The sequence below is a fragment of the Stegodyphus dumicola genome, chromosome 5 (assembly GCF_044657685.1).
Source record: "Stegodyphus dumicola isolate Sdum_Otavi_A_Nest chromosome 5, ASM4465768v1".
NCBI classification, from domain to species: domain Eukaryota; kingdom Metazoa; phylum Arthropoda; class Arachnida; order Araneae; family Eresidae; genus Stegodyphus; species Stegodyphus dumicola.
The window spans coordinates 14,333,818-14,356,704 of NC_140772.1; the positions used below are offsets into that span (position 1 = coordinate 14,333,818).

General features: G+C 32.9%; 1 protein-coding gene across 1 annotated transcript; it reads right to left on the reverse strand.

The window, feature by feature from the left end:
• Positions 1 to 7,161: 7,161 nt before the first annotated feature.
• On the reverse strand, positions 7,162 to 19,073 carry Dph3 (Diphthamide biosynthesis 3). The gene is made up of 3 exons (XM_035362946.2): positions 18,874 to 19,073; positions 10,857 to 10,931; positions 7,162 to 7,512 (listed from the first exon to the last, which is right to left on the reverse strand). The coding sequence occupies exons 1-3, from the start codon at positions 18,979 to 18,981 to the stop codon at positions 7,441 to 7,443; spliced, it is 255 nt and encodes an 84-aa protein (XP_035218837.1). The 5' UTR covers positions 18,982 to 19,073; the 3' UTR covers positions 7,162 to 7,440.
• Positions 19,074 to 22,887: the final 3,814 nt, after the last annotated feature.

Genomic DNA, 22,887 nt, shown 5'->3' on the forward strand with positions numbered 1-22,887 from the left:
TAACGAATTTTTGACTCAATGAGTTGAATGAAATGACTCAATGAAACTCAATGAGTTCTTACGTTTATGGTCTTATGTTTAATTTTTTATGCTTTTTAAATAATACAGGTCGATAATATTTAATGGGAACAGTTTGAAAAGTGATATAGCCCTTTAAAGTGATTTCCCGCAAAATGCCATTTCGAGCCATTAGTTCTGGGCTAACGTCTTTTGGGCTAAAAAGTATTATTAGTCGTTATTCTAATTATGTTATTTGAACATTTCGTAAATCTATAGGAATGCCAATTGTTGCTGAAGTTCAATTAAATTCAAGGGAACAAGTTCCGTAAAATGGAATATCAATTTTATAAACGAAATGCTTCGTTGCGACATCTTGATCATTTACTGGATTTCTGCAATTTGTTAAAATGTTATTTTGCATTTAAAAATTCCCATCATTTGTTAATTTTGTCTGAATTAAATCTGATGTAAAAACATCTTTAAAACCTTTCTCATTTTCTAAATTATCTTAAGTCGTTTTGTTAGAAATTCTCAGTTTAGATACATTCCTCTTCCAGGAATTTTTTTTTCATAATACTAGTAGTTGCGCTTATAGCGGCTGCTTTGCAGCTGCTGTTAAAGCAAGAATCAGATAAGAACGAAATCCTTCCCCCTTTATTCTGATTTATTTGAGATTTACTCAAAATTATCCTTTCTCCATATTGAATTTCCTTTACCTACTGCTGCACATATAGTAAATCATATTTGTTTAGGCCCACATTTTTCAAAAGTTGATGGCAATCATAGGCAAATGCAACGGCGAGAGTGAAAGAAAGATCATGCGTTGCCATGGTGATTTTTTTTTTTTTTTTTTTTTTTTCCTGTTCAAATATGTTTGCATTAGTACAGTCTGCTTGAAATTTTACTTTATTACATAGATTCTACACAATTTAATTTTCTTTAAGAGGCTCAAATACAGCTTAAAACTGCGCATAGAACAGAACACCAAATGATGAGAACATCATTTAAACAAAAAATAACTGTTGTTATTCCATGTAATATAATTGTAGTGACGTTATTGTAACAATAATAATAAATAACAACTATAGATTCACTCATCCTGAAAATTATTAGGAAGTTATATGGTCTGTCAGAGAAGAAGACTCATGTTTGTGTCTTTTCAGAAGCAAAGATTAACTCTCATGCAAGTAATCATTTAAAGTCTTTTCAAAAGCCTCATGTCTGCTCAGGCACAGTAAATCACTGCCTTGAGAATCCTCTTCTGTTGATTCCTTAGTGGTGTAGTGGTTCAGTGTTTTGATACGGGTTCAGGAACTTCAGTAGCCAAACCTTCATTCTATTGAGCAAAAGAATCTGAAAATTGCTGGTTTCATCTAACCCGGTATCTTGGGCATGTATATGCGTATCTCTTCTAGATGCTAAATAGCGTATTGAGACATCAGTTTCACGTGCATCTAGAAGTTTAACAAAAGCATAATCTGGGTTAGCTTCAACGAATTCTATTTCCTGCACAATAGGCTCATACTTATTAGCTCGAGTATGGTTCTTCAAAAGGTCTGACTTTTCCGGGTTGTGTTGATCATGCAAGTGAAGCGCGTCTATGATCTTCTAGCATGGATAACATACGTTCATGTGGTGTGGCATTTGTTGCTATATATAAAAGAAACAAGAGTGACCGGATCGAATGCAAAACCGATTGTAGAACTCCTTCCCAACGTTCGATAGCCATTTGTTTTTCATTTTCGTGACAAATGGTTTGAGGATTACATGCATATGCGATTTTTTGCTACACCAAATGAACTTAAGAAGGATTTTAATTCATGAGACATAAATGAAGATCCTCTATCAGAATGTATGTAGATTGGCATCCACAAAATTGAGAAAATACTTTGCAGATGAGCAATAACAGTAGCATATGACATATTAGACCAAGGTATTGCAAAAGGGAATCTTGAAAACTCGTCCATAATAGCACCGTGGAACCGATTCCTGGAAGCTGTACGAAAAGGACCTTAGAAATCCAGATTTAATCGTTCAAAATGTGCAGCAGCTTTAATTAAGAGTCTTTTAGATCTACGGATGCGAGATTTTACTTCACTGCAGCCTAAACATGAATTAACAGTTCTTCTAATTTCTTCTAGTGAAAAGGCAAATTTTTAGATCTTATCCAGTGATACATTCGAGTTGAAAACGTTCGGATGAAAACACTCATCATTCTAGTGCCTTTAGATCTAGTTTGAAGGTTTTATCTAGTTTGAAGATCTAGTTTAGCTTCATTTATTCTTGAAAGTGTCTGCAGTATCATTTTCATTTCCACGGCGATATTTAATATCAAATTTGAAACAAGTTCTAATACCAACGCAAAATGTTCTTTTTTTAATTTTGCTGTAATGCTGTTGATCAAACATAAATGCCAAGGATCTCTGATCTGTAAAAACTTCGAAGTGCCTGCCAATTAAATAATGTCCCCAGTTTCTTAAAGATTCAACAACATCATAAGCCTCTTTTCCAGTAGAGGAGTGTTTTCGTTCTGAACAGTTTAGAGTTTTAGAGAAGAAAGCTGTAGAGCGACCAGCTTGACTCAAGGTTGCTCCTATTGCAAATTCATCAAATTCATAAGCGTCAGTTTCAACTCTGAATGGTACATTATGGCCACTTGCAGCTAAAGAAGCTTTGGCTACATCTCTCTTGGGAACTGAATGCTTTCTCGGCATCTTTATTAATGGGAAAAGGTTCTTTAGTATAAAGAGGGCTAATCTTTTCAGAAAAAACTGGGATTCCAGAGGCAGTAATGAGCAAATATTTCCAGTGCTCATTGTAGAGAAGCTATATCTTTAGGAATTGGTAAATCCATTAGTGTTTTCAATCCATCAGAATCAGGTTATATTATAATAATGGTTATAGAGTAATCCAACAGTTTTACTGTGCATTCTTCCTTATTCAGGATTAGATTATGTTTCTTAGCAGCAGCCATAAATCTCTAAGTTATTATTATGCTCAAATTCATTCTTGCCATATACAGTTACATCATGAAGATAGGAAAAGGTAGGGAAATTTTTCATTTGAAATTATTTCATCAATTGTTCTTTGGAAAGAAGAAACTCCACTTTTTATATTAAAGGGAACACGTAGAAATTGATATAGTTTATCAACAGCTTCAAATGCTGCATAGCGTCTCTCTGATTCTTTGATAGGAACCTGACGATAAGAATTTCAGAGGTCAATTGTTTAAATATTTTATATTTTGATACCTGTGAAATCAACTCTTCAATTTTGGAAAGAGAGTAAGCAACAAACGCAGGAAATTTGTTTATAGTCCGAGAATAATCTATAACCATTCTCGGTCTGTGATGTTCTCCTTTCACAACAAATGCTTGTGCACGCAAAGGAGAATTATTTGCCTCAGTTACACCTTCTTTAATTAATTTACATTTTTCTGGAGCTATGAATATTTGATCTTCTCCAATTTGGCATCTTGACTTTGTAACAAGAGCTCTACAATCAGGCGTTAAATAAGAGAACAATGACACAGGGGATACAACAGCAGTGGCTAATGAACAAATTCTATAAGGTGGACTGTCACCTTTAAATTCTATCTGAACTTTGAACAGAATGATCTTTTAGTTATTAAATCATGCCCGATAAGAAAGTCTGCATAGAAATTTTTCATAATTAATACATCTGTATTAGTATATAAAGTATTTCTCCCGAAATCCTAGCGTGCCTTCGTGGTTCTGCACCCAGTGTGCAGAACCACGAAGGTCCAGAGATCCGCAGCGAAGGCTTTGTTAATTTTTCCACTTTCCTGCTTCCTAAAAATAACCTAATGTCTCTACAGTGGCGCCCGAACTAAAAGGGTGTTGGATGATGATTCTCTTCACCCAGGATGTTCCGAGTGGGTCCCCTAAAAACCCCAGTCGCCCTTTAAAAGGGGGAGTATATAAGGTATTTCTCCCGAAATCCTAGCCTTCGTGGTGTAGTGGTTCTGCACGCTGGGCCGGTATTCCAGAGGTCCGCGGTTCGATTCCCGGCGAAGGTGTTGTTAATTTTTCACCTTTCCTGCTTCTTAAAAATAACCTAATGTCTTTAGAAGTATATAGATGGGCTTGTAATTTAATAATAACTAAAGAACAACAATAATATCTGAGCTTAGAGAAGAGTTAGCCATGGTTATAGTACCAAAATATGGTTTTAGTTGAATTCGACATCCTTTTACAAAACTGACTGACCTGTCCGTATACATTAGGGCATTCAGCTTAAACCGATTTACTAGGACATTAATTATTGGCCTTTTAAGACAGTGAGGAAGCATCAAAGCTGATGCTAGTGTATAAACTGCCACTGTGGGAATTAGTAATACTGCATACAAGTTTGGGATTTGCACACCTTTTTGGTAATGGCTCTTTTTACCACGTCCTTGACATTGCATACCTAGCTGGGCAAACACTCCATAAATGACGGCCACTTCCACAAAAGAAGCATTTTCTGCAACAAATAGGAGCAACTACTGCCAATTGTTCATTATCGTCATTTTCTCTCAAATTGTTCAACAGCAGCTACCGGTGCTGAGAAAGACAGAATGATATTCAGCAAGCTCTAATGCTCTGGCTTGATCGTACGCTTTTTCTAATGAAATACTGGCATTTTTTAATAACCTTTCTTCAATGCGTGGATTCTTTAAACCTCGGATGAATGCATCTCTGATGCACTCATTTTTATATTTTTCAGATGTAACAGATTGAAATTCACAATTATTGCTCAATTGTTTTAATACTTATAAATATTCATTCATTTAAAAGCTCACCCGTTTCTTGAAATCGAGACAATAAACAGTGCCGGGGAAATATTTCATTTCTTTTAGCAATGTACAATGAATCTAGATCATTAATTGCACTGTGATATGATTCTGAATAACTAATACTATGATGATAAAATACATTCAGATACTGAAGTTACATAACAGTTGTAGTCTTCTTCCCTCCATTGCCTCCTTGTGTGAGGAAATTAGAAAAAGTTCTTTTCCAATGTTTGCATTAGTAAATTCAACGTTAATTTACCTTGAACTTTACTTAATAGTTTCCTGTCGCAAGTAACACGGACATAAGCTTTCCTTTGCGCTAAGTTCGGAATTAAAAGATTGTTTAAATGCTCTTTTGAGATTGTTATTGTTTCACTAAGATGGGTTGAAAGGCAGTCTCACAAGAGGATATGTTTAGATAAATAAATGAACGTTTCCCGATAACGTTAAAAACCGCCTAATTTTTTTTTAGTCCAAAGGGACTTTGTCCTTGTGGGACTATTGTTTTCGTTTTGCGATTTTGCGTTGAATCACTATGGTGTCTGTTTCACTTTTCAAACTGTTGCCACCAAATGTTAGAGTCCTGCATTATATTTAAAGAAATTGAATAATGAAAAATCTGCATAAATGTAGAAATATTTTTCGCATTGTGATAAAACAATGGTACTTAGAGCCATTGAATTTTGAATGATGTAATCCTCCTACGAATATGGGCATGTGGAAGACCAAATTTGATATTTGTTTCATTATCGATTTCATATTTTGTAAAACTTTAAACGAATTTTTGAATAACAAACTCAATGATTTAAAAGCGAGCAATGGCAGCACTCTTTGGAGGAGAAAGACCTTTTTATTTCCAGCATGCGGAACTGTGTATCAGAAATACTAAAAATATGCTTATTTTAATATTATTTTGCGACATTGCTATTGAACTGAATTTCATGGTTTAAGTGCAAAGAACACAATATTTATTAAATAAAGGTAACACACAAAATGTTAAAAAAAAGCCCCTTTGGACATAATTTAATATCTGAAACCTTTCAGAATTTTTTTTAAATATACTTTTTTTTCTAAATTTCTTAATCAAATAATCTTAATTTACTACTCATTATCCTACTGCTATCATTCTAGGAAGAATTGCTAGTCTGCTTTTAATCATTAAGGACCATAGATAACTTCTTATTAGTTTAGCTTCTGAGCTAGTATTAGCTTATGTTTTGATAAACAGACTTGTGTTTTATAACATATTTTAATGCATTAATTCTCCCACCATGTGAAATAAAAAATATTACACTAAAAATGTATTACATTTTCTTGATGAATAATACAAAGAATGTCATCTGTATATATATTTTTTAAAGTATTTTACTTTTTTGCATACAAATTCTTAAGTAGGCATTTGAGGATACTAAAAATGGAAGGGACTATTATGATCACGTTTTGTGTTATTAGCTAATTGGGGAGAGGTAACTACAGCTGCATCTGATGCCCACTGAGGAACTCAAATAACTATGTCTTCATGCACGGCATATTTACTCTTTCACATATAGCAACAGTGTTAGACAACACCTTTATTTTTGTAAGGTTTATCCTAAGTTGCAAACAGTTATTTTTAGTTAAAGCCGCTTTCCTATCATTCTTAATTTCAGCTCACAATTTCCGACCAGAATGTGTTTTCAGAATCGCGGTTAAATGCAAATGAAGGAAGAGTAAGTATTTAAAGCTGAAGTTCCACTGACTTCGTTGGAGAGTAAGATTCTGACCAGCGTGCACTCGCCTTTTGGCTATATTCTCTGTAAGCTATTAACTCGGCCATATTTCAGGCCCTCGATAGCTTCGCCGTTTAGTTAGCATTAAGAGGCCAACACCCGTAGAATTTTGATAGCTTTGGCTATATCTTTTCAGTTAAGTTTTATTTCTTAGTATTCTTGAGTTCAAGCCCCAAGTAGACTCTTCTGTCGTCCTGAGTTAAGACCGACTGTTAACTTTATTTTTGAGCAATAAAGGGTAATTAACCCTTCGTGAATTTGCGTTTCTATCTTTCTGAACTAAGCGATTATTCGCTTAACGTTCCACACACACACTGCTGTAAATTCTAGGTTGGTACATTACATTTTAAAAACCAGGTTATTGAAAGAAAAAAGAAATGATTTTAGATGCCGAAAATCAGTTTTGGGCAAAAGTAACAAAACATTAAATCAAAAAAATAAATTCAAATCTTAAGAAATATGTTACAAATTGGGTTGGCAGACATGTAGTCAAAAATTGGGAAAGCTGAAAAGTCTGCATAAGGGCAAAAAGTTAATTTTTGCCCAAGCTATTAATTTAATGAATACGAAGATATTACAAATTTGAATTCATACAAGTTAATGAAAATACATAAGCATTTATTTTCAAATATTACCATTTGAAATATAAGCAGTCAAATACAAATTGCTTAATTACTTTATATTTTGTTTTAAATTTAATAATTAACAAATGAAAATCTTAACAAGCAAAAACAAGTTAAAATTGAAATGTACAAGCAAGCATTTATATAATGTTTTAGTAAGTGATGAAAAATTCTATACAGATGCTAGCAAATGATATGTACAAGAGGGCTCTCAAATGGGTGAATCATCAAATAGCAAACTGATGACATTTTATCTAGCAACTTCCAGCTGTACTTTGTCAGATTTCATAGACTGCTCTTCTTCATTTCTCTGAAAATCCTCCTAAAAATTAAATAAAAACCACGATTCAAAAATGGTTAAAACATATTTCAGTTATGGAAAAGACAGAAATGCATTATACTATATTGTTTAAGTATTATCAGAAAAGAAAGGGGAAACAATTATATTCATTTCAAAAACACAGCCAAGTGAGTTTTCACAGAATGATCATGTCTCACAATTTAATCTTCAAGTAAGAGAGATATAAAGGTGGTAAAATGTGTAGTAATATAATGAATATACAAGATGTTGTAAAATAAAAGCTTTATTTCCTCAACCCTTTGATCCTTGAGGAACTAATGCATCCTTCCTATTAAGATGCATGGCTGTAGCTTATTTACATCCATAGTGATGTGACATGGTATGTCGCAGAACAAACAGATGTTAGGCCATACAAAAACTTACTTATATGTATGGCAGTGATGAAATAGAAGCAAATGAATTCTTTTATTTTGTTTGTATATATACTTTTAAAAAATCACAAGGCATCTTTACTTCTTTTACGTACATCAAAGTATCTTAAATAATGATATTCCACATACACTTTCAATTAACAGGCTTCTGAAGAAATTTTTAAAAAAATTTCTTTTTATACAGAGTATAATGCTATAACAAACACAAAAGACTGGCAAACTGCATTACTTTAGTGTGTCAAATTAAAAAGAAAAAAAAAAAAAAAAAAAATCAAAAAATTTTGTGTGCTGAAATTGGAATTTCCTACATATGCGTTACATCTTTTTTGAAACTTTTACTAAATTTACATTAGGAGATAATATAATTAATATTTCTTTAGTATATATATAGAGAGAGAGAGAGAGAATCCCTCTTTAGACTATATCTGGACTCGTCAGTAAACTATACTTGGGCCCAGTCGTCTTGGCTCCATTGAACATTCTGATGGCTCCAGTTCAAAAGGGCCCCTCTGGGGTTGGGAGTGAGCGAGACACATACCATTGTTTTTTTTTTTTCCTCACATATAGTACAATCTTGTTAAGCCTTTGTGCAACAGTAGATTGGAAAATTTGAGTTCCTGTGGCAGCCTTAAGGTTTAAAACCAAATCTCTTGTGGCCACTTCATGGCTCCTTCAAGCCAACGATGACAAAAAATGGTTTTCTGATGCAGTTGTTGCTATTGCTCACCCTTAATCAGGCTATATATCTACTGATCAAGTGCTTAAAAAGCAGTTCAAGTTCTTGATATGATACTTTGAGGGATATTCAAATCCTAGGACCTCCATTTGTGTTTGACCTCCCTCAATTCTACCAATTATTTGCCACTTTTGACCTTCACTTAAACGATGCCTTTTTCCAGCGCTAATGTATGCATGGAAGTGTAATTTTGTGTTCAATTGCATTTAATTAACATAAATAATTACAGCACCGGGCACTGGTTGCAACATTAACTTAGTGAGGATATTTTTTCTCATTATTCTTTACTTTTGATGACCAGTGTATATACATTTACTTCTTTAGTTGCATGTTTTATATGATATATATACAAACAAACTATCATAATAAACAAAATAATAGGAATGGCACTTACATCAGTAATCTAAATAATGTTTTTAAAACAGCTGATTATATTACATTTGCATTATTGCCATTTGCATTTAGTGCACTAAAAAGTAGTTTCGCAACCTTTTCAACCCATAACCGACTTCTCAATTTGTTGTGTACAGCTATAAAAAAAGAAAACATTTTTTCAATCCTAGCTGATGAAACTCTTACTATGCTTTACATTTCAATGATATCCCATTCTTTTCTACACTATGCATTTTTACTCAAGAACTCTTGACTACCATCACTCAAGTGTGGCCATTGATTTGAATACCTCATTTTCAAAAGGGCTTCCAGAGAAGGGTGGAGCACAAAATTCAAATTTCAATGCAATGTTGAACATTGTTTACTCTTCTTTTATTAATCCAATTGCTCTTATTTTCATTTGCTGATAATAAGGTTTAAGCTTTATATTTTGGTGATAAAAAACATGCTAAAAAATGTGCTGATGAAGGCACTTGTTTACCATATTTAATTGCAAATTCTCCCCTAGCTTTTCAGAGCCAGGTTCTAAAAATTTTTTAAATATTTGCATAATTTCCCCTTCTTCAATATGTTTACAGAATGAGCTTCCCTAAATTTTAAAACTGATTCCTCCCCATAGTCATCCTTCTCATCAAACTAATGGGACAAACGCTAGCAAACTACATGCAAATGTCCAACCAATCTACCATATATATTGCTACGAAATGTACAGGTGCGTTAAGATGGCTTTCCCGCAAAGCAGTTTTAGGGTTGCCACATTTGGCGAGCAACAAAATTGGCGATATACCATGGACGGTTGGAGAACCTTCTGGAACGAATTCTTACCGGTCTAGCCCAGAATGTTCTCAAACACAAGCCAAAAGCTATATAAACCCTGCTGACCTGCAGTCAGTAAGTGTGAGTGAGTGCCTTGTCGAGAGGGCGAGTCAGTGTGTGCCTCACATAGAGTGCGAGTTAGTTGGTACTGAGTTGGTGTCTCATCTAGTGAGAAAATCGAGTTGACAACTGGGCAGAGAGTGCATCATCGAGAGAGCGTGTTGAACTCCGGGAACGACTGAACCGAAGAATCGGGAGCTGTGCTTTGTGTGTCGTCGAGTGCATTGCGAGTTGTAGCGTGGAGAGTCTTGAGAGTACGTGTAGTTCCAAGAACAACCAAGCAGAGTTGGGAGCTGTACTCTAGTGCTTTGCCATGAAGCTGTCTTTACCGTGACAGCCTGATAACCTGGAGGATGTGTCGCTGATTGTGTCAGCGTGTTTATAATAGTTCACCAACGACCGTAAAAAGCGACTTTGGAGCTGTCCTGATTAATATTGGCTAAATAAAGTGTGTTTCGATGCTTCATCAAGTGTCATTATTATTCACTCCAAATCCACACGAACCCCGGACGAACACGAAGCAAGGAAAATAACGTAACAACTGGTGTCAGAAGGAAAAATCCCAGCAATACGCTGTCTGATCAACTAAAACATACATTTCCCTGTTCTTCATGTATATCATTTAATAATTTAATATTTAAGTCACTTTTAGATCGTGGCTTATATCCAGGAAGCAGGATTTCCATTAACCAGTGTTTCCTACACTAGACAATGGTGCATTCGTAGCTTTAAAAATTTTACTTACTTGGATGATCTAGTTTAGATTTTTGAGAAGATTGTTTTTATAACATAGTCTTAGATTAAGCACATACTATTTTCACAAAATATTTTAAACAATTTTACTTCTTACAATCATTTTTTATTGCTTAAACAAAAAATCCAACCTGAGAACACTGCAACTAAGAATAAAAATGTACTGCAATACTTACAGGATTATATATCACTTTCACAACCAAAGAACAACTTGGACATGTTGCAACATCTTCACCATTTGCAAGATCTTCCTAGAATTAAAATAATATTATTTCAATCAAAGCAATATAATAAAATATAAAAAATATCCTATTTACTGATTAAAAATTTACGGTATTACTCACGCATGGAAAGTAATAATGCATTCTAAATGCTAATAATGCACAGCATATAAAATATTATTTTTCCTTCTTAAATTCTAAATGTAACTTAGCATTTAGAATTTGTGAATTTATTTTAAAATGAAAGGTTTAGTATTGATTGGGACCCTATTTCAAAAATCCTGAAAATTACCATAAAGTAAAAATCTAATATAATTTTAAATTATTCTGATACACATATCTACAAACATATTTTCAATTTCATAATCAAAAGCAAAAAGAATATACCAGAGGCATAGCTAGGGTGGGGCAAGGGGGTACATCTGTCCCCGGGCGCAGCATTCAGGGCGCGACAAATTGATGTTACGAAATTTTACCGTTCTTGGCACAGAGAAAGGGACGCAAAATCTTCAGTTGTCCCCGGGCGCTGAAAACCCTAGCTATGCCATTGGTATATACAGTCAAAAGTCGTTAATCCGGACTCGTAGGGACTTGGGCGATTCTGGATTATAGATCATCAGTTTAAATCTGGTAAGATGGCATGCAGAAATTATAAAATTAAAAATATGAAACCGTAATTTATGAAATAAAAAACAATTATGATCTAAAGGGTATCAAAATTTACAAAAAAAAAAAAAAATGCTTAATATTTATTTGTTTACTTCATTAAACATTTCTTTCAATATAAGTTGTGGTTGATCTTTACAATATGGTAACTGGTAGTTTGGCGACATTTTGGAGGCGATAAAGGTTACTACCTGGCACTTTGATAATAATGTGAGCAGTACTCAGTTCCGATTACGCATTATTTTGTGTGAGGGAAATGAGAGATCATGGGATATGTCATGTGATATTAATGGACGAATTACGGTTCTTTAATCGGAAAAGGGGGGAAATCAAGAAAAAATCTGGAAATTTTGTATGTGGCTTTATTCTGTGTTGTGTGAAACAGTGTTCGTGAATTTTTGGATCCCATGGCCGTAACTAAAGTGAATTCGGAATGGGTATTTATGTATGTATTAATTTAATGTATGTGCTCATTTATATTTTAAGTAGTGTTTTTGAATTTAATTATATTTTAATTAAATGATAGCTATTTTGTGAATTTTATGTTTGTAGGAATTTGGTATACGTTTTAGTTGAAGTAAACGTGCATGAAAAATATGCACGAAATTTAAATATCTGACAATAAGTATTTGTAATGGTTCCGGTATGAATTGGTTGGTGACGTGTATAATGTAATAGATGATTTAGAGGTAAAAGTTTTTGGATATTTTATTTATTTTATATGTGGAAATGTTCATTACTTTTTCGCGATCAGGTAATTTCATATATGTTCTTTTTACCGGGTTTAAAGATTGAGAAAATTGTCATGTATTTTTGTGAAATTTTTCTAATTTATGAGAAAAAAGCAGTGTACATGGATATAGTGAAGAGTGTGCGCAATGCCATTTTTGTGCAATTCTGGGATGTTTTTTTAAGTAAAAATAAGTCGGCGTGTACATGGTTTAGTGATATTTTAATTAAATGATAGTTATTTTGTGAATTTTATGTTTGTAGGAATTTGGTATACGTTTAAGTTGAAGTAAACGTGCATGGAAATAATTTAAATATTTGACACTAAGTATTTGTAAAGTTTGCGGTATGAATTCCTTGGTGACGTTTATAATGTAATAGATGATTTAGAGGTAAAAGTTTTTGGATATTTTATTTATTTTATATGTGGAAATGTTCATATTTGGAAAGGGTAAATACTTTTTCGCGATCAGGTAATTTCATATATGTTCTTTTTACCGGGTTTAAAGATTGAGAAAATTGTCATGTATTTTCGTGAAATTTTTCTAATTTATGAGAAAAAAGCAGTGTACATGGATATAGTGAAGAGTGTGCGCAATGCCATTTTTGTGCAATTCTGGGATGTTTTTTTAAGTAAAAATAAATCAGCGTGTACATGGTTTAGTGATATTTTAATTAAATGATAGTTATTTTGTGAATTTTATGTTTGTAGGAATTTGGTATACGTTTAAGTAGAAGTAAACGTGCATGGAAATAATTTAAATATTTGACACTAAGTATTTGTAAAGTTTGCGGTATGAATTCGTTGGTGACGTTTATAATGTAATAGATGATTTAGAGGTAAAAGTTTTTGGATATTTTATTTATTTTATATGTGGAAATGTTCATATTTGGAAAGGGTAAATACTTTTTCGCGATCAGGTAATTTCATATATGTTCTTTTTACCGGGTTTAAAGATTGAGAAAATTGTCATGTATTTTCGTAAAAATTTTTCTAATTAATGAGAAAAAAGCAGTGTACATGGATATAGTGAAGAGTGTGCACAATGCCATTTTTGTGCAATTCTGGGATGTTTTTTTAAGTAAAAATAAGTCGGCGTGTACATGGTTTATGTGTATGTGTTATTTTGAAAAACGCGTAAGGAGTATGGTATTGTGCACTTTTTCCCAATTTTGCAGTGAATATTTGTCATGATTAAGCAGTTTTGTTAGATAAAATTTCTAGCATAAGTGTAATTCGGCTAGTAGATTGTTGGAAGAAGTGTTCAGTAGATAAAAAGAAAAGAAACATGTCTTTACTTCGTGAAGACAAAATGACGGCGGGAAAAAAAAAATAGAGGGTTGCTGTAGGAGAGTTGGTCGCCAAATTTTTGCCAAAAAATCGCCAAGTTACCATAATGTAAAGATCAACCTAAGTTGTTTACGTTGCTTCATTTTTTATGTGATAATACTTTCTCTTTGATTCTATAAACAGACATAATTTCTTGTTCAGTTACAAAGGAAGTGAATTATAATGATGAGGAATTTGATTTAAATCATATCAAAGACGGAGTACATCGAGATGAAATACTACATTTAGTAAGGAATTATATGCCAAATAAAATAAAACATCTGCCCTGAAGATAAGGATAGTGCTGACAGATCAACTTCCAGTTCATTGCGCGCCGCGATGTACAACCCCTCCCCCCCCACACGCAGAGCAGCGTGGAATTGATAAACAGATTTCGTAATGGTTAGATAAACAAATCCATTATCCTTTATCCATTTTTTGCAGCAATTCCACTTTTTGTTTAATGGACTTCAAAACATACTTTCGCTTTGTAGATCCTTTACATATTTGTAAATACAGTCAAAAGTCGTTAATTCGGACCTCAAAGCTAAAATCTTTCTGTGCATGCGCCGCGTTGACGCATGCTCATAGGCGTTTTACGCGTGCGCGCAAGACATTTACGACTACGCATATGCGTCTGCGCAAGCGCAGAATACGTTTTCGCGTGCGTGTTTAATGTATAACGGATGGTATAAGCTTAAATTATCTATTTCAGTTAATTTTGATGATTGCGTTGTTCCTTAATCTTAGAATTGGATCCGGCTTATTATTTTTTGCAGACTGTAAGAGAAATTTTATAGAAGTAAACTTGAACTTTCGATTATGTCAAATAGAATTTCCGATGCTGGAGCTCAAAAAGGATCTATAAAACGAAAGTATGATTCGATGTCCATCAAACAAAAAAACGAATTGCTACAAAAAAAGGATAAAGGTATATCCTTTGTTTATCTAACCGTTCCGAAATCTGTTTATTAATTTCACGCTGCTCTGCGCGGGGGCGGGGGGGACGTCGCGGCGCACCATGAACTGGAAGTTGATCTGTCACCACTATCGTTATCTTCAGGGCAGATGTTTTTATTTTATTCGGCTTATAATTCTTTACTAAATGTAGTATTTAATCTCGATGTACTCCGTCTTTGATATGATTTAAATCAACTTCCTCGTCATTATAAATATCGCGAATACAAATCAAATAGTTTTCTGGTTGCAATTTTCTAATTTCGGCTATGCGTAAGGTACGCATGCGCACGCTGAAAGAAATGTTTAATAAAGTAAACAAATAAATATTAAGCTTCTTTTTTTTTTGTAAATTTTGATACCCTTTAGATCATAATTGCTCATTATTTTATAAATTACGGTTTCATATTTTTAATTTTATAATTTCTGCATGCCATCTTACCAGATTTAAACTGATGATCTATAATCCGGAAAAATCGACAATCCGGAATTGCCGAAGTCCCGATGAGTCCGGATTAAAGACTTTTGACTGTATATATCAGAAATTCTATTTGACATAATCGAAAGTTCAAGCTTACTTTTATAAAATTGCTCTAACAGTCTGCAAAAAATAATAAGCCGGATCCAATTCGAAGATTAAGGAACAACGCTATCTGCAACATTAACTGAATTAGATAATTTTAGGGCTGATCTTTGAAATATAGTAACTGGTAGTTTGGCGACATTTTGGAGGCGATAAAGGTTTTTACCTAGGACTTTGGTAATAATGTGAGAAGCACTGAGTTCCGATTACGCATTATTTTGTGCGAGGAAAATGAGAGATCATGAGATATGTCATGTGACATTAATGGACGAATTACAGTTGTTTAATCGGAAAAGGGGGGGAGGAATCTGGAAATTTCGTATTTAGCTATATTCTGTGTTGTGTGAAACGTGACATTAATGGACAAATTACAGTTCTTTAATCGGAAAAGGGTGTTAATTTGGAAAAGCTTCATTGTGTGAAATAGTGTTGATTAATTTTCGGATTGAATGGCGCTATGTAAAGTGAATTCTAAATTTTTAATGTGTTTATCTGATAATAATAATAAGTTGAGATTGTGTGAAAGGAAGGATATTACAAGTTTAAATGGCGGTGCAAGAAATATGGTGAAAATGGACATTTTGTGAAAAGGAGTGTAAGGAAGGGTACGTGGTTTGCTGAAAGTATTTTGAGTATAGGTGAAATTTTATTAATTTCTTATTACTTGGTGAATAGACTTCCAGTTGACTACTGGATTTAGGATTTAGAAATTAGCAGTAGTACTGCAGCGACGTAATGAAGATTCTGAAGAAGATTAGGTAAGTTAGTATTTTTAATCATTTGAGGATATTATTTTTATGCATTGTTCTAAATGTAAGGAGTAAATAAATTAAAATGGTATTATTTGAAAATTGTTATTAGCAATGATTTAGTTTAAAGTAATTAGGATTGTAACCCAATTTTTATTAATTTAATGTATGTGCTTATTTATATTTTAAGTAGTGTTTTTTAATTTAATTATATTTTAATTTAATGATCGTGATTTTGTGAGTTATATGTTTGTAGTATTTTGGAATAAGTTTGAGTAGTATACGTTGAGTATTTTCATGCATTTTCGTGAAATTTTTCTAATTTATGAGAAAAAAGCAGTGTACATGGATATAGTGAAGAGTGTGTGCAATGCCGATTTTGTGCAATTCTGGGATGTTTTTTTAAGTAAAAATAAGTCAACGTGTACATGGTTTATGTGTATGTGTTATTGTGAAAAACGCGCAGGGAGTTTGCGATTGTGCACTTTTTTCCAATTTTGCAGTGAATGTTTCTCACGATTAAGCAGTTTTGTTAGATAAAATTTCTAGTATAAGTGTAATTTGGCTAGTAGATTGTTGGAAAAAGTGTTCAGTAAATAAAAAGAAAAGAAACATGTCTTTACTTCGTGAAGACAAAATTGCGGCGGGGAAAAAAAAAAAGAGGGTTGCTGTAGCAGAGTTGGTCGCCAAATTTTCGCCAAGTTACCATAATCCAAAGATCAACCAATTTTAGCTTAGCTTATATCGTTCGTTATACATTAAACACGCATTCGTAAACATGTTTTGCGCACAGTCATATTCGCAGCCGTAAAGGTCTTGCGCACATGCGTCAACGCGACGCATGCGCAGAAAGTGTGTAGCTTTGAGGTCCGGATTATGGGTGTCCGAATTAACGACTTTTGACTGTATATATAAAACTAAACTCAGTAGTGCAACAGCCCTAGCAGGCCCCGGCCTGCAGTGCCCTGAAATCTGCTTTCTCGACCTTTGGCCCCAAGGTGCATTAGCATATGCCTTGGGCAAGTGGTCGGCTTGTCGCAGGATCCCATATGTTCAGGCCCCAAACGAACTTGGTACTCATCTCATCGACCCATTCAAGGGATCAACCTTGCCCAGCCGAGAGATCACCTCCCCCCCCGGGACCTGTCGTGTAGCTGCACGACATGCTAGCCAGCTTGCCACCGAATGATATGTGTGTGTGTATGGTAAAAAAATATATAAATTGAAATTATAGTTTATCGTTACATTATTGCCACCGGAAGATATATATGTGTGTGTGTGTTAAAAAATATGTAAATTGAAATTATAGTTTATAACTAAACTAGCAATAGCCTCTTAATGCAGAAAAATGGTTTCATGCCTATAGCAATTATTTTTATTTAACTGATTTGCTTATGGAATTTAGATGTAGCATGGGCCCTGAACGATAAAGCAATAATAATGAAGATCTCCAAGAAAACTGAGATATCTATGTTCTTGATGATCCTGGGGATCACTGGAAATGGAAAAACAGACTAAATGGTGATATGAACAGGGTGACAATAGTAATAATGGCAGTGACTTGCAAGCTGTAGCAAATTACACAAACAATACTTTTAGCAGCATTAAATACAATACTTTTAGCAGCATTAAATAATTTGAAACTAATGGAATAACAGTAGACAACTATCAGAATGGGTGAGATTCAATACAAAGAGTAGCAGAAATGATAATACCTTACCAGACAGTGTTATATTACTCTTAATATTGCTACAATATGGTAAATGTATTATTATTATATTATTGCAATACAGACTTCTAAATAAATAATGCTGTGACGGTTACCAGTAATTTATTCATGAATATTTTTCATTTGTTTTATTCTTACTACAACTGTGTCCTTCAAAAATTTAATTATTGCAGCAAACAGTGGGCGATTCTGTACTTTCTCTCAATTTCGCACCTAATCTTCGTCATGATTAAGCACTTTTGTTCCATAAAAGTTCTAGCATAAGCGTAATTCGGCTAACAGATTGCTGGAAAAAAATGCTAAGTTAAAAAAAAAAAAAAAACATGCCTTTACTTCATGAAAACAAAATGGCATCCAAAAAAAAAAAAAAAACTTGCAGGTTGCCGTAGCAGGATTGGTCGCCAAAAAATCGCCAAGTTACCATAATCCGAAGATTAACCGAAATTTTTAAATTCACAAGTTGTGTCATTTCTTTTCAACAAAGAGTATTTAGGTATATGCATAAATCTAGTATTTGTATACTCTACTTTTCCTTATTTTTAAATGTGTCATTTTTATATGTGGCGTATAACGTGCGCCCATAAATTTCAATCTTGTTTTTTCTATTAAAAGTGCACATTATATGCAGGAATATACAGTATATACATACATATCACATTTAAACTTATTTTGGATTGAATAAAATATAAACTCCTTTTTTTTTAGAGGTGGTGATCCAGATTCTTTCCACATTACAAAATACTCTTAAATCATTTTTCAGTTATGGATAAGAAACTTATCCTCCTATTTTAAAAATTACAAAAATACACAGTAATTTAAACTTGATACACCTGTTGAGTTTTTTTTAGCTTTTATTATAACAGTTCTTTTTGAGAGGGAAAATGTAAGTGAACTCATCTGCAAATCATCATTCAGATCAGCAACAGATATCAGGAGGCCAGGGAACATTTGCCTTGCGTAAATTAATGCTTGTTCTTCTATTACTATGTTTTTCAATCAGAAGCACAATAAAAATAAAACCAAAAATACATGGCTTACACGCATGCATTATTTAACAGCCTGTCCAGATATATGCAAGTCTTTTGTATCTAAAATAACACAATTTTTATGCCTTTTAAAGGTATCTTAAATTGTTTTACAGTCACGATTTATTTATTTTTAATTATGGGAGCTTAACAGATTAAAGTGGCCTTGGTTAAAAAAAATTTGGAAATAATTTGCCAACTTACTTTTGTTATTTCAAACCTGTCGCCACACGGACAAGGATAATAATAGGTCCCTGTTTCTTCATCATATTCAAAATCCTCTATTTCTACTTCGTCGTGATACACAGACATTATAATACTATTTATCAAGTCCTTGGTTCAACAATTTTAAGCACGTGTACTTCCACCTCATGCAAACCGTATTCGCAAAACAAACTACAGACCATAGGTTTATAACTGCTGCCATTCCTATTTTAATAAATGTTTTCAATTTTACGCAATATGATAGTAATTTATAATTTCGATTCTAAATGTCTGCACTTAATTATAATTTGTTTAAAAAAGATTTAGAGCCTACTTCCGCAAAGAACCCGTTGGCTACAGAGGATTTTTACTTGTATTCGCAATTTCGAATGTTATATCAACAAGAACATCCATGACTAGAGCTACTAGAGATACTTTATAGTAGCGTACTACTTTTTTCTATTTTTTTCTCCGTACGGACGGACGCGTATTTCCAAATCCTACCCCACTTTTCCAATTTTTGACGTCATGGACAAATCGACTAGTTTCGCCTAGAGCTGCTAGAGATACAGGCTGACTCGTCAGCCATTTTGAATCTAAGCTTTCGGGTTGCAATTTAGGTGTGGAGCGGCAACTTTGGCTCTTCAGCGCTGTCCGCTAAAATTTAACATTCTAGAGAATCCGAATTTCAGCTTTTTTCTGCACTCCTATAAAGATGTGTGGCTTTTTCCCCTTCTTTTGTCTGCAGTTCAGATTCTTTCTCGTATTTTTTTTTAAATTGCCAAATTTCTCGTATGATTCAAGTTATTTTAAAAGTTTCTAAAACATTTTCACATATCATATTTCAAATTTGTATTTTTAGTTAAAAATGCTTTCTTTTTGAATTCCTTTATTGAATTTTCAATTTTTTCTTTTAAATACACGCATAATGTTATTTATCTCAAAATGTATTTTTTGACAAGAGCTTTCCCTCAACCACATTCTTAATATGGTTGAGGGAAATCCCTCAACCTCCATTAATTTAGGATAAGGTTTAATCTTTAATTTTTGTTTTTTATTTTTAATATGTTATTTGAATTTTGCTCACATGGAATCAAACGTCTATTACTGTAGCAAATTTGTTAAAAATGTTATTTTGTGTGTGTTTCCAGAAAAAGCTGCTAAACACTTTATGATTTTAAATACTGATTCAAGATATACACCTTTAAATTATAATGCTTTTAGAATGAAGTGCAGAATGCTATAAAAATTACTTCAATGCTCAGATGACTGTGGGATTCATAGATTTAATAGAGTAAAAAATTCCATTAATTTTTTTTTTCTTCTTTATTTAGCTATAAACAATATTAAAATAATACACACACAAATAAATAAAAATAAAAATAATACCTTTACATACAGAATTTACAGATACTATTTACTTAAAAGTTTATTTGTTGTTGATGGTTACTTTTTATTATACTTGGAAAAATTATACTTACATACATATGCTCTTAATATTACACGTATCTGAATATTTAAATGATAATTCCATAACATAATAAGATTCAATCTATATCACAGCAAAGACAATACTTGAATCACAGTTCTTTTTATTAATTAATTTGCATAAGTAAAAACATAAAAATATTCTTTAGCTTCAAATCTATAAAATAAGTCCTCTAGTAACAAACATATGACAAACACATATAGTGAAAATAAAGATAAATAAATAAAAATGTTTTGCTTGTTGGTCTAATGTAGTGCAATTCAGTCTATTATATTCAAATTTTATTAAAACATACTGCAGTAATTGAATTTTTTCCATTATACATGAAACAGCTTTATATAGAATGATATTATATTAGTTTTACTTTTAAAACTAATATAATATAATTAATTCTCATTTATATGCGGAGATGTTTGAATAAATGCAAAAAACCATCTAAATAAATTTTAGCCAACACTATTCAGATAGTATTCTTGTTTTCAAGGTATATCATTTTTATTTTGTTCTTTTTCCATTAAAGGAGCTAACCTAAGACCACAAAGGTTCGATAATATTCAGGTCTGGTGACTGTGGTGGCCAGGGGAGATGGGACAACTCATCCTCGTGCTCAGAAAACCAGTCCTGGACAATGTGAGCTGTGTGAACAGGGGCTTTGTCGTCTTGGAAGACACCATCACCATCGGGGAACAAAGTTTGTACCATGGGATGAACTTGATCGGCCAAAATATTCACATAAGTCTTGGCAGTCATGTGCCCTGACACAGTTCATTTGGGGCTAGCAGAGAACCACGATATGGCTGCCCAAACCAGAACAGAACCCCCGCCATGTTTCACTCTTGGCAACAAACAGTCTGTATTATAGGCTTGAGATGGCATTCTCCAGGCATAAACTCGGCTAGAAGTGGGAAACAATGTGAAAGAAGACTCGTCAGACCATATTACTCGTTTCCACTGCTCTATAGTCCAGGCTTTATGACTTAAACACCACCTTTTCCTGTTACGGGCATTAGTGTCACTGATGAGTGGCTTCTCAATTGCAGCACGGCCAGCAATTCCCTGTTTATGAAGCTCCCTTCTAATTGTTTTGGTACTCACAGGGTTCGGTAACACAACATTCATTTCAGCAGTAACTTTTGCAGCTGTGGTCTTCTTATTTTTCGTCACAATTGCCCTTAATGATCGTCTGTCACGATCACTCAGGCTACCCTTTATAGTAGCTTTAGTTTCGCCTGGATGGTATTTCTTGAGCATGCGCTTAAGGGCGAGAAGTAACATAAACAGAACTTTGGCTTCAACTTCTAAACAATATTAAGTATATTGTCTTAAAGTGCATTCGTTTATGCAATTGCATAATTTTACTGTTTCTGTAATAAGAAAACTTCATTCAGATAAAATTTATTTTAATATTATTATTATCTGGTTATAGGATTATACGAAATGCTGAACACTCTAGATACTATCGTAATCTTCGCATATCCATTCCACATTGTATTTTTGCTTTATCATTGTAAAATGTATTGTATTATAAAGATTAAAGCAAAGCAAATTACTTTGTTAGAAATGTGAATGTTCTAACTGATTTTTCTTTTTTATCACTTATTATTTATTTCCGCTTTGAAAACACATTCATATTTGACAAATAATTATCTCCGCTGAAAATTTTTTGATTGTTAAAAAACTATATTTGTCAGTAATGTAATAAAAACTCACTAATCTACTGCTTCATAGATCAATATAACAACGAATTCAAAATGTTTTAAAAACATTTCTTTGATCTTTAGTTTCTGGTAGATGAAACTAATGTCACAGAGAAAAATATTTCAATAAAAAAGTTCTCCGTGTTAATTCAATAGCAAAATTATTTCTATTTCAGTGAGAAATACACTTTCAATGCTTATATAACAGAAAAATGTAACATAAGCATTTTAGAAGTTTTAAATATAAGCTAAAAGTTTACTGTACAATTTTATGTAAGAAACGTAATAATTTACTTTAATTCATTTTAAATTGGCATATTCCTTTCCAATAAATAACTAAAATTTCTGGCAAGTTAGAGACTTAACTTGAACACACAGTATTCTGTCACTTAAAATATCAATTAATTGTGCTTTTTCATTTAGATACATTAGAATTGAAAATACCAAAGGCAAAATGGGTCACAGATCCAACCTAATTCCTTATTTGGAAATTTTTCAAAAAATTTTCAGTCAGTTTTATCATATGTTGTTTTAAACAAGAAATCTGTATTATTTTCTGTAGTAAATTCTGAAAAACATGTTTCTGTTGTTTTTGTTCAATTCTCCTTGCCAAAGTATCTTAGTTTTAAAAGCTTCAATATTTCTCCAATTGTATGAGGTTCTTAAATTTTTTGCTATTAAATATGAAGCTTTTAAGATGCCTGTAAATCCTTCTCAGGAACTGTTGTATATTTTTTCAAAAATACATTTTAATTTTTCATGCTTTTAGCTCATTCCTTAAAAAAATTCTTCAGATTTATTTACTTAATCTTTATGTTTAGTTTCTGA